The 15,124-nt window shown below is 35.9% G+C and overlaps 1 protein-coding gene across 11 annotated transcripts in view; it reads right to left on the bottom strand.

Annotated features, from left to right (window-relative positions):
* HYCC2 (hyccin PI4KA lipid kinase complex subunit 2) overlaps window positions 1-15,124 on the bottom strand; it is a 57,514-nt gene that overhangs the window by 26,440 nt on the left and 15,950 nt on the right. For 10 of the 11 annotated variants that reach the window (XM_083842588.1, XM_083842589.1, XM_083842592.1 and 7 more), the window contains 3 exons: window positions 9,825-9,926; window positions 6,487-6,565; window positions 5,371-5,472 (listed from right to left, as the gene is read on the bottom strand). In XM_083842588.1, coding sequence (XP_083698714.1) covers window positions 5,371-5,472; window positions 6,487-6,537 — 153 coding nt within the window. In that variant the 5' untranslated portion in view covers window positions 6,538-6,565; window positions 9,825-9,926. Of the gene's footprint in view, window positions 1-5,370; window positions 5,473-6,486; window positions 6,566-7,515; window positions 7,646-9,824; window positions 9,927-15,124 lie in introns of all 11 variants that reach the window. The other variant, XM_083842598.1, reaches the window with a different exon arrangement.

The raw sequence follows: 15,124 nt of genomic DNA on the forward strand, positions 1-15,124 counted from the left end.
AAAGGCGTGTGACAGACTTGTGGCTTGAACTATGCACACCATAAAACTTTAATAGCACATTTGTAAGGTTTAGAAAGGTATAAAGGTTGAAGATTAGTAGCAACTGCTAATGATCAGTCTATTGACAGACATATGAATTAAGTTCTTAGCAACTACTTTTTAATCTCAAACCTAATCACTGTGCATTTATTCAATACAATGCAAAACCATTTTTCTGCCTTGAGCTGCCCTTTGGGTTTCAAAAAAAGGCCCTTATCAAGTCAGTAAGCACAAGAAAAAACAGCCATTTTAAGAGTCTACAATGCTAAGTCGACAGTTAGAATGCATCCACAAAACTGCTAGTGAACATACAAAATAATAACAACACCACCACCACAAACACATGTCAAACTGTCTCTCCCCTTCCCATAACTAAACAAGTTTTTAAGACCAGAGTCAAGAACTACTAAAACACAACATGTATTCAGAGAGGAATGATGATACAGTCTGAGAACAGTATCTACAAACAATATATTTTCCAAGTTGCTAGGAGATGGGATGATCTGACCTAAGGAAAATGTTCATGGGGTTTAATGTCCAACAAACTGAGGTATCCATGTAACCTAAAGAGCCTCTATTCATACAGAATAGTTACACAGTCAGAAGAAAAGAGGCCAGAATATCATATAATTCTCTTTCTAAACAGACACGCTTTATGCCTCTCTCATATACACACATGAAAACATTAGACATCAAATTACACACATCACTTGACCAATATGATAGAAGTCATACTAGTGAGACAATAAGGCATAAATATGAAATACCCAGTGCAGAGCAAAAGATCAGAGACTGTATGTATGAATCCTCTTTCAGTACACAGTCTCACTCCCCAGGGTTATGCAGGTTAAGCCTTTCAGAGAACAAGCGACATGCTTCCTAGATTTTGATGCACTCTTCAATTAATTTGTCTAATCATCAAAATCTTAGTACCCAGAATTTCCTGTAGAATTCATTGTCACTGCTTTGTTCTGCTGTATGAGGAAGGACTTCTGTGGTTTGTTGCGAACCATCCTCTTAAAAACTCTGAACAAGTCCCTTGCTACCAGCAGAGAGGAAGAGCCATTTCTACAAGTGCTTAGCTTGGAAATTCAAGAAACATGCAAGGCCATAAATCTGTATGACTGTAAAACTTCATGTATACTTATTTAGACTTAGGTATTTTACTCTAGTACTTCAGAGACACCCAGCATAAATTTGACAGTATTTCTATCAAGATAGCTACCTTAAGAGAGCATCAGCTTTACAGTGCCCAAGAAAACATGAACACAGTTCCATTTCTAATGCACAGTATCCTGGTCAAAGAAGCATGCTATTTTAAACCACTGATTACATAAGCCATAACATCACATCTGTGTAAAATAAAACTGCTAGCAGACAAATCTCTTCTTATGCAAGGCTTGGTGTAAGCACCTTGCGTAACAAGGCTTCTGATTGACAGCCTAATTATTCTAAGCTAAAAGCCTGTTTTTACAACAGGAGCAAAGGCAGACTCCACATGAGAGGGAGGGAAGAAAGCTGACACTCAGAATGCTGACAGAATGAGTGAAGTCCAGTAATTTGGAGCACAAAGATTCTTACAAGCCATGTATGTAATATACCTTAATATGTCATTTTTTATTTGGGATCTAAGTGAAATTAAAAGCCAGTAAATCTTCTACTGCGAACATTTTGACAGCATTGCCTTATTAAGTGCAGCAAACTTTTTTTATTTAGCATATTTATTCTAGTATGTCACACATGTATAGCACCTTATGTTCTAAAGGTGCAAAAGTATACTGTCTTAATATTTACTTAGTGCAAATTCCTATCTAAAAGTAACGCTATTAAAAGCATCTGTTACAGTAGACGTTCAAATCCTCAGAGAGAAATGTATTCTCATTTTATGAAAAGCCTAGCACATTTCAGATGGTCAAACAAAAAGTGGTTAATAAATAATTCAGAGATCACTGAATATGTGTATACTTTATATGTTACATATTTATATGTTATACTTTATATGTTTATACTTTCTTTAAAAGAAAGTATAAACAGAAAGATAGTGTTAAAAAAAAGGAAATATGGAAATAAATACAAGCACATCCGCACGGAGATAACAGGTGCAAGATGAGCTAAACAAGTATTACCAGAAAGTAGATATATACAGTGGCATTGCTATAAATAGCGCTTCTGTTAGATTAGAAATGACGGTCGCCCAAAGCTGTTTCCTTTTTGAAATTAGTCAGTCTAATACAAATCCCATTAAACAGTGGAAACGAATAATTTATTTTAGCTGAAGTCAGATTAGATTCTACCAGAGTTAGCTCTACTTAGTTACTGAGTTAATTCTACTTTCTTTCAAATGAAAATTTCATAAAATTAGTCTTTTAAGTGAGACCACGCTGCCTAGAAACATACAGCAATATCCAGTCACTGGTACTGCAAGCATGTAAATACTGCTCATTTCTAGTAGTTTTCATATTAGTTGTGCTAAAACAGCAGAAATGCTACAACAAAAATATTTTCAAAGCCACAAAGCCACAAATTTTTCCTATCAAAATACAGTATGATCTTACTCCACCTGAAAGCACAAAAACTGATACTAAAATAAAGAATAAAATGCTTTTATTCCAACCTAATTACTTGGCTTTTCAAAAAAAAAAAAAAAAAAGCCTTTTCCAACGAATTCTCTGACTACAGAAGACACTGGATAAACAGAGCATTTGTCACCAGTAGGGGATACATACATGAACAGGCACACACTTTTTTTAATCCCAAAGATCTTTCAGTCCAATGTTAAAGTAGACTGAGTAGCGCAGCAGTCAACCGAAAAAATAGAAGCCAAAAAGACCATAACAATCATCTCTCTTTTCTGACAAACTAAAACCAGGCATTAAAAGAGCTCTCCTGTTAAAGAGCAATTAGCATAACAATTAAAAATAATATTTTTACTGACATAGATACAGTAAGTGGCAATAATTTGCAGACTTCATTTTTTACACCTCACAGAGATACACACTAGTCATGTTTTAAGGAAGTTGACTAATTAATAGGTTCAAAGTTTGGCTTATTTTACAAGGTTGCCAAATTTTAAGAATCATACCATATCATATATTAAAGTTAAATATAACTTGTTATAAAATGTATAACAAAGATTGGAAATGCTTGTCTTTTTGATGAATTCAATTACAGTAGAAAATAACGTGCTCATTTTAGGCTTAAGTATAACATGAAGGATGAAATTAGGTGTTATTTCAGGAGTACTAAGTCTGGAAATTGCTTGGCATTGCAAAGGTGATCTCATTTTTGTTTCAAGCTGAGCTTTCCAGGTTAAATCTAAAATAGCCACACATGAATAGTCAATACTTTAATTTCACTACTGCATTAGCTTAAAACTTATAGACCATTTATGTCTATAACCATAAACCAACTCAAAAAGTTATGAAACTATCTAAAACACAGTACTTCCAAAGCACTTTGCTTTAGAAAGCAAACATTTTGAAAAAAAAAAAAGATTACTCAGTTAAACAAGCTACTTATGAGCAAGATCACTCTCTCCTCTTTATATAACTTGTATTCCAGTAACTATCTTTATTGTATTAAGAAAAACAGAGAATTCCATAAAAACTAGAAAGTAACAATGGTATTTAACTTGACAGTTTGCTTGCCTTCATTTCTTAGCTCTGAAATTGGTAGACAGTGTCAAAAAAGAAACAGTTGCTTGTTTTGGTTCTTAAACGTGGTAGATCCACATTAAATGAATAATACCATTCTTATCAAGATACTACTGTGATTCTAGCAAAATTCAAGTCCGCCTAAACAGCAGCCCCTTTCAGGAAGTTTTAAACATAGGTCAACTTTATGATTAAGTTGTACTAAAAAAATTACTTGTCCATCATGTTAAAGAATCCAGCAAGAAGGCTATGGTAATGGTTTGCCACATAAGCTTTATCTTCATAAGCAATCAGTTATCTTTCTAAAAAGAATAAAACCCTATATAAAGTCCTTGAAAAAAATCTCACTTAAAGCCAAGTATTACCACAGAATTACACAGAGTAACAAATTTATTATATACCTTTGTGAGTGGTTTTTGTGTGAGGTTATACTCCTCATACATGCAGGTTTCAAAGAAATGTGGCAAGGAAATACAAAATGCCTTAACAAGCAGAACTTTAAGTTAGACTTCTTTGAGTTTGGGATTGCGTATCTTATACTTGAGTTCAGAATCAGTCCCAAACAGCAACAGCAGTTTCAAGAAGCATCTGTGTGCTGTAATTTAAAACTCACCTTCAGGTCCTTAAGATACTTATTTTGCAAATCTGGTTCTTTGCATCATAAAAAAAAATAAACAAATGCTTATTCTCAGAGCAAAGGACAGCATCTACAGAGTCAGAAGTATATGTACTCACATACATATGATAAAGGACAACAGCAGCAAAGGTGGCTTCAAGTTGGAGAGAATAACAGCAGTTTCAGTGCAAAGAAAAAGGTCACTATCCAAATTATTTGTAACACTGCAGTGACGTTGACACCTATGAAGCATTATTTATTACATGAGAATTATGTAATCTTTTAAGCTCAATCATGCATTCAGCTTCCAAAAGCAGCTGAACTTTTATTATATTTAGGAAAATAAAAAGCTTCCTTGCTGTGCACACTTGCCATTATATTTACAAATATACCAGAAATCTCGGATGATAAATATTTTGAAGCACTGCACTTTATCTAAAGCAGTTTACACAGCAGAGAGTGGTATGCTTACACAATTTATTTAGAAGTTAAATTTCACACACTTTCCCAGAATCACACGTAGTAGAAGGCAATGGAATGGAAAGCATAGTTTTACATCGTGCAAAAGGAATTATGGATGGGGGTAAGAATTTTTTATTGTACATACATATTTACATTTTGGGGCCCTGGTTCCGCTCTTGTTTACAGTGGTATAAACCAAATTACTCAAACATAATACTAGTAATAAGCAAAAGAAAATCTGGTTATTTTAATCGCATATAGGATTTAGTAAACTAATTCCATCCTCCATTGTAATAAGCCACCAAGTAAGATGCACATAGATCTTACTGAGTTTCACTGTAAGGTCTACTTTATCTCTGATGTAGCAAGTAAAATTTAGAAGACGGCATCAACTGTATTTTTGGGAGCAGAGGAGGTTGCATCTCAGCAGAAAAGCATTAAAGTGAATGCCAAAATAGAAGAAGTAAAAAGAGGGATAGTACCAAATGTTAGACCACATCAGAAAGACAATTCTTCCTTTCCATCTCCACTTCTTAATTACGCTACTTTTAGTTGTAGGAGCTGTATGAGTGTTAACCTTTATTTATTTAAGTGTCCTACCTCATTATTTGGGTCTTGAATAACTTTATAAAGAGCTGGTACCAATGGTTTTTTTCGGTGCAATGTAGCTGCATAGCTGGAAATTTGTGTTTCAGGTAACGCCTAAAGGGGGAGAAAGAAAAGGGGGGATTAACCTGTTAAATTGATGCTTCCAAGTATTAAAGATCTCCACAAAAACATTCAGTCTCACCCCAATATCAAGAACAATTCCTGAAGTTGAGTAAGTTTTCCAGACTTGTAACCTAGTTCATTCAGTACCAATTCCTCAGACAAACTGCATTTGGGGGCAACACAGCAACATTCAGGGTTAACTTCAAAAGCAGTTTCAAATAACTTTTATAAAAATCATTTGATCCAGCTTGAAATGAGGATTCTCTCTTTTCTTGATATTCCTTATTTAACAGGCACTTTTCAAAGGCTTAAATAAAATTCGCATTGATTAACCAAGAGGCATGGATAATGCAAAATGAGCACAGACAGCACCACCAAGGAATTGCATCTGTAGATTTTGCATCCTTGGCTCCTCAACAAGTTTCGAACAACACCATGTAATGAATTTTTACATACATATGATGTAAGGAATTACTAAATCTTAATTTAAATAACATTAATTTTATAACAGGCATGAAATCCAGTCTTCCTGTTTATGCATTATCCTGTATTTCAGCCTAATAATAAACAAGCAAAATAGCTGAAAATACTTCCGATTCTTCATGATAAAACAACTCATTTTAAGCAAACTATATGTAAAAACAGTCCAATATTTTATTTGATATTTTTAAAACCCCAAACATTTCTACTAAGATTTTAAAGGCAAAATAAAGAAGTTGCTCAATCAGAAATTTAGGTAATATTATTCAGCTGTCAGTTAAATTCTGTCAGCTTGATCTACACTGTAAGATATGCTTTAAAAATCACATTGTTATAGAAGACAAATGTTTGGCGCTACAAGAACAACTAATATAAATCAACTGCTATTAGAACTATGCATCGTATATTAGGTACCAGTTGACGTATTTACATAGACCTTTGCATGCTTCATTCATTATAAAAACTTGAAATATAATATTTAAAATGTTACTAATGGTACAGCTATCATTCATCTTCTGAGCTCACCTTGAATTCTGACAGCCATTCTTCCACCACACCTCGTTCTGATCCCAACATTTTCTTACTTCTATAGCTTCTCTCTTACCTTTAGAAGAGAGAAAAGAAAGTAAAGAAGATTTCTGGCAGAAAAACTTAGTTTTGTAAAATCCTACCCCAATGAGAAGCTATCAACAATTTCACAGTACATTTATATAATATCCAACAAAAAGAAAAAACTACTGCCCATGAATGAGGGAAGCGGAAAGAGAAGGATGCGGTGCTTCAGGCCAAAATGTACATTATTTAAGGCAAATGCATCATCTATTCGTGCTCCCTTACCAAATACAGTACAAAGAAAAGACAAGTGGAGCAAAATAAATAGCATCATGGAACAAACCATGCAGAACATTGTAATGACAGTTCTAGATACACCTCAAAGTAAAACGGTTTCATAATACCAGTTATTAGAAATCCTAACAGCAGAACTTTACTCCTTAAAGCTTTTTCTTAAGAGAACTGTGCAGCTTAAAAGAAACGCTTCGAGATTTAGCCCTTCTAAAAATACGCTGGAATGCTCAGAAATATGCAAACAAAACAAAAAGAAAACTTCGAAGGACAATTGTTAGTATTATTTTCCGTTTTATAATATAATGGAAATACTGTAACATCTTTTGAATTTTCACAAATTGCCTGCAAGCTTTCAAATCATTTCAGTCACATCCTTATCTTCTCAGGCTTCACTTCCTTTGCATAACTTCTCTCATTAAAAGAAAACATTCAAATATAAGATACCAAAACCTGCATTTGAAGTTATACAACCACCTGTTGAGAGACCTGTCATAAATGGCGTGTCCTGATGATATATAAGATCTGAAAAATTAAACAATGGGTCCAAACCACATTTCTTTTAAGTATAATTTGCTTGAAAGTTAAAAATCAATTTCTTCAGTTTGCAGCAACAGTATTATACAATTTCACTCAGGAAAAAGTAAAAAATCTAGCAAAATCTGTTCTAACTACAGGAGAGGCAGAAGACATGGAAAAACAAAAGCATGCCTTTGCATCTTCTACAGCCTTCATATTGTCTTGTACAGGAGAGTGTGCATATGTGTGTTGGCAGGAATACTAGGAAGAGCTGTGGTAATACTTATATCAGCTGACACCAGCATCATGAAGACCTTCAGACCTAACAAGCAGCAAACAGGAAAGATGAAGAAAAATGACCTGCAACAATGACGACATTATACTCTCAGTACATAAAATTCCCTTCCAACATTCTTTGCTGGGTGATTTATTTGACTATCCCAGTTAAATAATAAAAGTTCTCCCAAATCCTTTAGATTACTTTCAGTACTGTGTTTCTGACATGGTATACATACACCTTAAAATTCTGATAGCTTGCAAAAGACGAGACATGAAGAAATGAGAAGAGCCTTCTTCAAGATACAAAAGAAAAGAGCAAAAAGAGTAAGGTTACCAAAAAAAAAGATACAATGTACAACCTCTGTATTTTGGAAGAAAATTATCTTGTGTGTATATATGAGCTAGCAGGGTTTTTTTGTTTGTTTTGTTTTTTAAACACTGCATTACATTCCTAATCATATAGTTAACTTCACTACAGAGTTACATACAGCCAATCATACAAGTAACTTAACAGAGTTTTGAGCACTGTGTGCACTAAAGAGCCTCCTTTCAACAGTTGCTTACGGGTCACAGTGTAGAGACTGAACTAAAGCTCTTACCCTGAGTATAAGGTGACTGAAAAAAATCTTAACGGGATTGAAGTTGTTAAGTACTCAGATGGACTTAGCTTAGATCTTCAATCTACTGGACTTCTTACTGCTAAAAACTATGAAAAAAACTAGCATTACTGAAATCATTCTCCTTGCTCAAAACTATTTATTGTCATAACTCTCAGACAGGATCTTTGATCTACTAGCCAAACAGTAAAGGAGAGCCAGAGAAATAGTTACTCAGAACTTTCTGAGGCCTTTTAAACTCATCTGGCCACAGATCTCAACATGTAATTCTTGGGTAACCTTCCCAAAAAAGCAAAGTAATTAAGAATAGTGACCTGAAAAGGGGTAAATTGAGGAGACAGCAAAATACACGGGCTTTTTAAAGATACATTAGACACAAGAAGGTGGTGATTCTCTTACAGTTTCATCAGAAGTTTGGTTTTGACAGGACCTGCAATTAAACAACTACCTAAACAGAAACAAGACAAAAAGGGACACCCTATTTTAAGAGATACTTTGATCGGATTTGTTTGCTTTCTTTTTTTAAAAAAAGTTGATACGGGTACATAACAGTTACATGTAACAAAACTGTCACACATTGTCAGGTATCTTTATCACTTTTTCCTAAAAACTACAAATGTTTAACAACTTCAAAACATCCCTTTAAAAATAAAATAATAATTAAAACTTTCCCCCCCTTTAATACAGTCACCTTTTCCTTTTAGCCTGGGATGGGGAAAAAAGAGAAACACTTCCAAAACCAGATGATAAGAAGATAAAAGGTATTACTATTATCTTTAATTCCATAAACTCACTCATTAACTACATACAAGTAATGTTAAGAGTATCTGAAGTGTTACTATTTGCAAAATTTGTTGCAAATTTTACAGGAAAAAGGCAAGTAAACATGAAGTGAAATCTACTTATTACAATTTTCTCTCAGGTGTGCTTTGAAAATTATTTAGGCTCAAACAAAAGTTATGGGCTTAGTATACAAGTTACACCATGGAAGTCCTGTGATGAATTTCAAATAGCCAGCCTACATGATTGAAATCGCACATTCTTGTCAAAGAACATTTTTCTTTTGATTTCTGAAGGAAAATTTTTATTTAAGACCAGGTCAACATCTGATAAACGGAAAACGAATTGAAATGCAATATTAAAATTGTGTTGGGAAGCTATAGTTCATGTCATGCAAATTTGTATAAATGAGACTACATGTACATGTAGGGCCCTTGGCAGCTAGCAAGTCATTGAGACCGGGTGTAAGAATCTGCCTCAGATTTCTAAAGCATGTTTAAATATCCTAAGAGATATCAGATTCAGAAGTAACAACATTAGATTAATTTAAATTCAAGTAGCACATGGATGACTTACTTTAGCTGAAATATTGGTAAATAATACTTTAATATAACAAAAAACAATTAAACAGATCTCTGCAAACAAAGGTTTCTGAAGACACGGCTTTCAACAGAGGGGGAAACGATACCAGTTATCAGAATGAGAGATGTATATATAAGTTAATTTAAAACATTACCAAACAAGCTACTGAAGAAGTTCATATCCAGTTCACTTTGCCCAGAAAAAAAATATATAATCTACAGGAAGTGCAACACGCAACTTTACCTCTCTTTAAAGAAGTCAGTTTTCTAAAGGAGGAAGAGGAGGAGAAGTGCAGTTTTTCAGCCTGGGATGCATTTGTCAAGACTTCAAATACTGCCCTGTTTTCTGAAAGATAAAAAGCAATTTACTATTAAAAATACAAAAACAACAACAAATCCTCAGTATTTTAACAGAGGGGAAAAAAAGGGAGGGATTGCCTATATTAAGTCCAGAAGGAAGTCTTTTCTACATGGAAAGCCCTTACATATTATCGGCACATAGTACTCCATGCATACTACAAAGGAAAACTGAAGCATTATTTCTTATGAAAAACAGTGCAAGAAAGATGCAAGATAAACAAAAATTTTCTAAAAAATTAGCCGAATCAATATGCTGACTTCAGAGAAGATGTCTGTTAAAAAAAAGGTCCAAATCATAGTTGGAATATATTAAAGGCTCTTCCTTACTATTACTGTTCTTAATACATATTTGTTACAGAACCAAAAATTCCAATAGCTTTGCAAAAAATCATACATTACACTAATGTCCACATTTAGGAGCAAGATCCCTTCATGCTGAGCATAAGGTAAATGGCACACAGGTGAGCCTAATGTAAGTAAATTAGAGTATTTCAGTATATGGAGACCTCTGTCAGGAAAGTGAAGTAAATGAATAACGTTCAATCATACCTAACCTGCTATCCCCAGTGTCAAAACTAAAGGTATATAACCTGTGAAGTAACCAGGTGGAACCTTTTCAAAGCTGCAGTAAAAAGTTAGAAATCACTTTTTCTGTGTATGAACCTAAGTCTTCTTGGCCCCAGAGCAAGACCCCACAGGTATATAGCAACAAATCAGACAAAGGAACTTCTATTTCTGTACAGTGTTCCACTGTAAACAAAAGGACTCAGCACAAACAGATACACACAGACCTGACCGGAACATCAGACTAAAAAATTCTTTTACTTGAAATGAAATATTTTATTCACCAGTTTGCAGGGTTTGGGGAATTAAATTTAAGTAAAAGATATATATTTTTTTAAATTGCATAGCCTCACAATGGAATGTGGGGATTCAAACTGCTTTACATATACAACACAGTAAGTAACTATTCTTAAATCAGATACTATTATCATCTGTAACTCATGGCCACCCTCACCCTCCAAACAATTACTTCCATTTGGAAGACCCTGTTAAAATCTGGAGGCATGTTGCTGCTCTCCTCCAGTGCTGCATAAACCTCAAAAAATTACATCAACTCTCTGTGAAGTTAACTATTTCCTTAGAGAACCCTTGCAAGAGGGAATTAAAATTATGCTTTAAAAATGAACAAAAATAAGCCAAAACCACACACGCTTGTTTACACTCCAGTGAACACCAACAGGTATGAAACTGCAACCCAGCTCCAATATGAGAGCAAAATGCACACAAAGCTACACTAAGGACCGAGTAGCATTGCATATTTTAAGTATTCTTTACCCTGTAACACTACCATTCAGAGCAAGACCACAAGGAGAATACTGAGCAGGCTCACTGTTGCAGAAGCAAAGTGCTCAAGGCTATCAAGGAAAAAAAAAGCATCAGGCCAGTAAAGATCTACATGTTTGGAATAAGAGAAGAACACTACAAATAAAGTGAAATGAATGAAGTATCAGTGTACTGGGTCTGGCTGGGATGGAGTTCACCTTCCCTGCAGCAACCCATACAGTGATGTTGAGTGAGGGAGTTAAGAGAATCTTATGAAGTAGAGAAAACGCTGACGGCATTAAACTAGGATGCTACTTAGTGTCCTTGCTAACTATGGTGCATTGTGCAAATTAACTAAAGCAAGAAGCCTTGGGCCCCTTACTAATGTCAGTCTCCTAGTAAGAGTGGGAGCCTATCTTAAGAAGCTGGTAGAAACTGGTCCTGCAGATGGACAAGAGCCAAGGAGCAACTGAGTCTGTGCAAAGACAAGAGGTCAACTAGCAGTGATGAGGAAGAGTAGCCAACCTTAATCCCCACGACCCCCAACGACCACTACCAGGAGACACTGTGCAAGCGCAGATGGGAGGACTTTATGGAAATTACTCTTTCAAACTAATTTTAATATGAAGCGGGGACAGGTTATGAATATGTATAGGCACATTGTGAAACTTCATGCATATGTAACTCTTTGCTGCATATAACCATGGCAAATCGCTGCGTCAGGCATGCACGACTTTGGTGGGACTACCCCCGTGCTGCCCAGCGCTGAATAAACATACCTACTTTACAATCTTATTGATTGTGGAGTCCGTTTTCTGCAAGTCACTGTGCTCTGCACTTGTAGCTAGAACAACACTGGTATCACACCAGTGTTGTGTCTATTGCTGAGCAGTGCTGGCACAGCACCAAAAGTCCCTCCAAAGCCCCCCAAAGCCAGCAGGCTGGGGGTAGGCAAGAGGTGGGGAGGGGACATCACCAGGGTAGCTGACCCAAACCACCCAAAGGGATGCATCTCTACCACATGGTGTCACACCCAGCAATAAAAGGAGGGAAAGAGGAATGAGGTTCTCATTATGAAGACACCTGTCCTCCCAAACAACCACTCCATGTATTGAGGCCCTGCTTCCCAGGACATGGCCAAATATTAGTTGTTTTTCTTCCCTCCGTGTTTCCATGCAGCCTTTGCTTGCACACACAAACACACACCTTCTTTTCCCTTTATTTAAATTATCCTTATCTCAACCCATGAGCCTTTTTTTCCCCCCTTCTTTCCAGCATACTCTCTCCCCCTGCCCTCCTTTTTTTTTTAGGGGGGAGGGATCGGGGGTGAGACAGCAGCTGTGCTGGAGTTTAGCTTCCCAGCAGGGTAAAACCACCATGGTCTGCAATTCTCCTGAGTTAGAATTTAGTCTGGCATATCTGAAGAAACTATGAAAAATTCCAAGAGGTACAAAAACAATTCAGAAAAGCCTTACTGTAAATGTTATAAAGGTCCCGATGTTACTATCACAGTAAGTAAAAAACAGCATTCTAATGGCATAACACCTAACCTACCTAAGAAATGAACTTACAGAAAATCCACATATAGCTGGTGGTCAAACAAGTCAACTCACAGTTGACGTGTTAAAAACTGAATTTGTGTTGGTGTCAAACTTTAGGTGCAACTTCATATTATAGTTAAAGTCACCTAGCAGCTATGTACCATGAAAAGGAAAAGTCCACCTTCCCCACCAGTATCCCACATATTTCTGTCCCAATGTTTGGGCCATGCATCTGACCTTCAAGCAAACTCTGTTTGGGGACCTCTTCTAGTGTAAGCCAGCTTCAGAATCAAGGCTGTAACTGCTGCCTAGGAAAGCAGATGTCTAGAAAACAATTGCTGAAAGACAGAGCTTGTGCTACGCCCTGGAAGAATACTGACAGAAACAAAACCCAGTGCAATGTCTTATTGTATATGATGGAGTAAGATTTTACTCATGCCTGAAGAAAAGAATATTGTATAGTGCTTTTTGTCTATTTTCTTACCTTAGGAGAACACAGCAAAACAGCTTAACACAACAGATCTTTTTGTGCCAACTCTACTGTATGATCCATCCACTTTCACTCAGTGAAGATTTCCTGTGCTGCCTTGAGTGGCTGCCTATATAAATACAGCTAGCTGTTCTGATGCTTTCAGAATATTTTTGTCAGCATGTACATTAAAGACCAATAGCATAAACTATATTCCAGGATGAAAAGCACCCTAAGTGCCACCCTTGCACCACATTTACAGAAAAATGTAAACACAAACTATTTGTTTCTCCAAGGGTACATTTGCAGCCCTCCTGAAAGATTTTTTCAGAAGTTAAGGCCAGCTTTGCTCATGTGACTTGAAAAGGATGTAAGCAAGCAGCTCTGCTGTATCATTTCAGAAGTAGTCCACACCTATTTCAGCCAAGATTGCTTTCCTAGTTCAGCTTTAGGACAAGTCAACTCTTCCCTTCAAATTATCCACATGGATGTTACAAACCTTTTTAAGGACTTGCACAAACACTCAAGTTAGTCAGGATATGGATTACAGCACTGACTCCCTATGTGAGCACTTAGCAAAAGCTCAGTGCCTGGTGGCTGTGCCCACCCTGGAGCCAAACCGCCCTGGTGGAGCGGCAGACACTTCACCAGGCTGCACCCCACCAGCTAGGCTACACCTGATGTACTTGGACACTGTCTACAGAGGAACACAAGCAGAACAACTGTGTGACTATCTCTGCCTGATATGCAGACTTGCTCTGGGATTTTCATGTGAGCATCTGTAAAGCACACCTCATGCTTACATTCACTCCCTGGTTTGCTGTGCCCCAACTAACCTTTGGAGAAAAAGAACTAAATACATCAGGTACCACAGGGGTGTGTCTCTAAAACAAACTGGTTCAACAGCATTAAATCCTGTGCATATTTATTCAAAGCTGAAGCAACCTCAAATAAGAGTACCAAATTTCATTTCCAGAGTGTTCATGTCTCTCCCAAAGCAAACAAAATACAGTGAATGTAACAGATTTCTCATGTTTCTTTTAAATACTTTTTTTTCCCTACTATCCCTCAAAAGTTCTTATGCAGGAACCATAATAACTAAACAGAAATTTAGCTATTAGTAGCAGTAATAATTAAATATACTCAAATATTTTGACATAAGGACTGATTGTTCAGATTCCTTAAATACCACACAAGCAAGCAAGTTTAAAATCATATTAAAGCACTGAACAGTAGAGTTCTAGTTGGGAGCACAGTCTCTCAATGTTAAAACCAAGTACAAAAAAATAATTACTGAAAAGATTGCCATAAAAGCACTTAAAATCACCATCATCCGATCCTGATCAGGTTCATTTGGTACAAAATGGCAGAATATGAGACATATAGCTGATGAATCATTAGACCTGGAATCTTTACATTTAACATTGAAGCTACAAAATGCTGCTCTCAAAGGAAGTCACAGCCTTGCATTGTACTTCTGCAAATTACAGTTGATATCTAAACAGAATTGTACCAAGCAAAAGGATTCTCCAAACTAGCTCATGCTACACACAAATAATTTAAAAATATGAAACCATGGGTTTCCCATTTTGAAGAGTCCACTCATTCATCACTCTCTATTATTTTCTTTGAAAATATCAACATCTGTAATAAAACGTATTACAGTAATACGCTACTGAAACAATAAAATGTAAAACTCAGGTAACTATCCAAGAATTTTTGAATTCTACAGCAATATATATATGAGAAAGGGTTTATTCAACTTCTCTCATCTGAGAGCATGTGCTTCACTTACATTTAAAATGTATTTACAGCCAGTACCCTTTTATTATTACTTACCAGGCTACA

The sequence above is a fragment of the Anser anser genome (genome assembly GCF_964211835.1).
Source record: "Anser anser genome assembly, chromosome: 6".
In the NCBI taxonomy this organism is placed as follows: Eukaryota; Metazoa; Chordata; class Aves; order Anseriformes; family Anatidae; genus Anser; species Anser anser.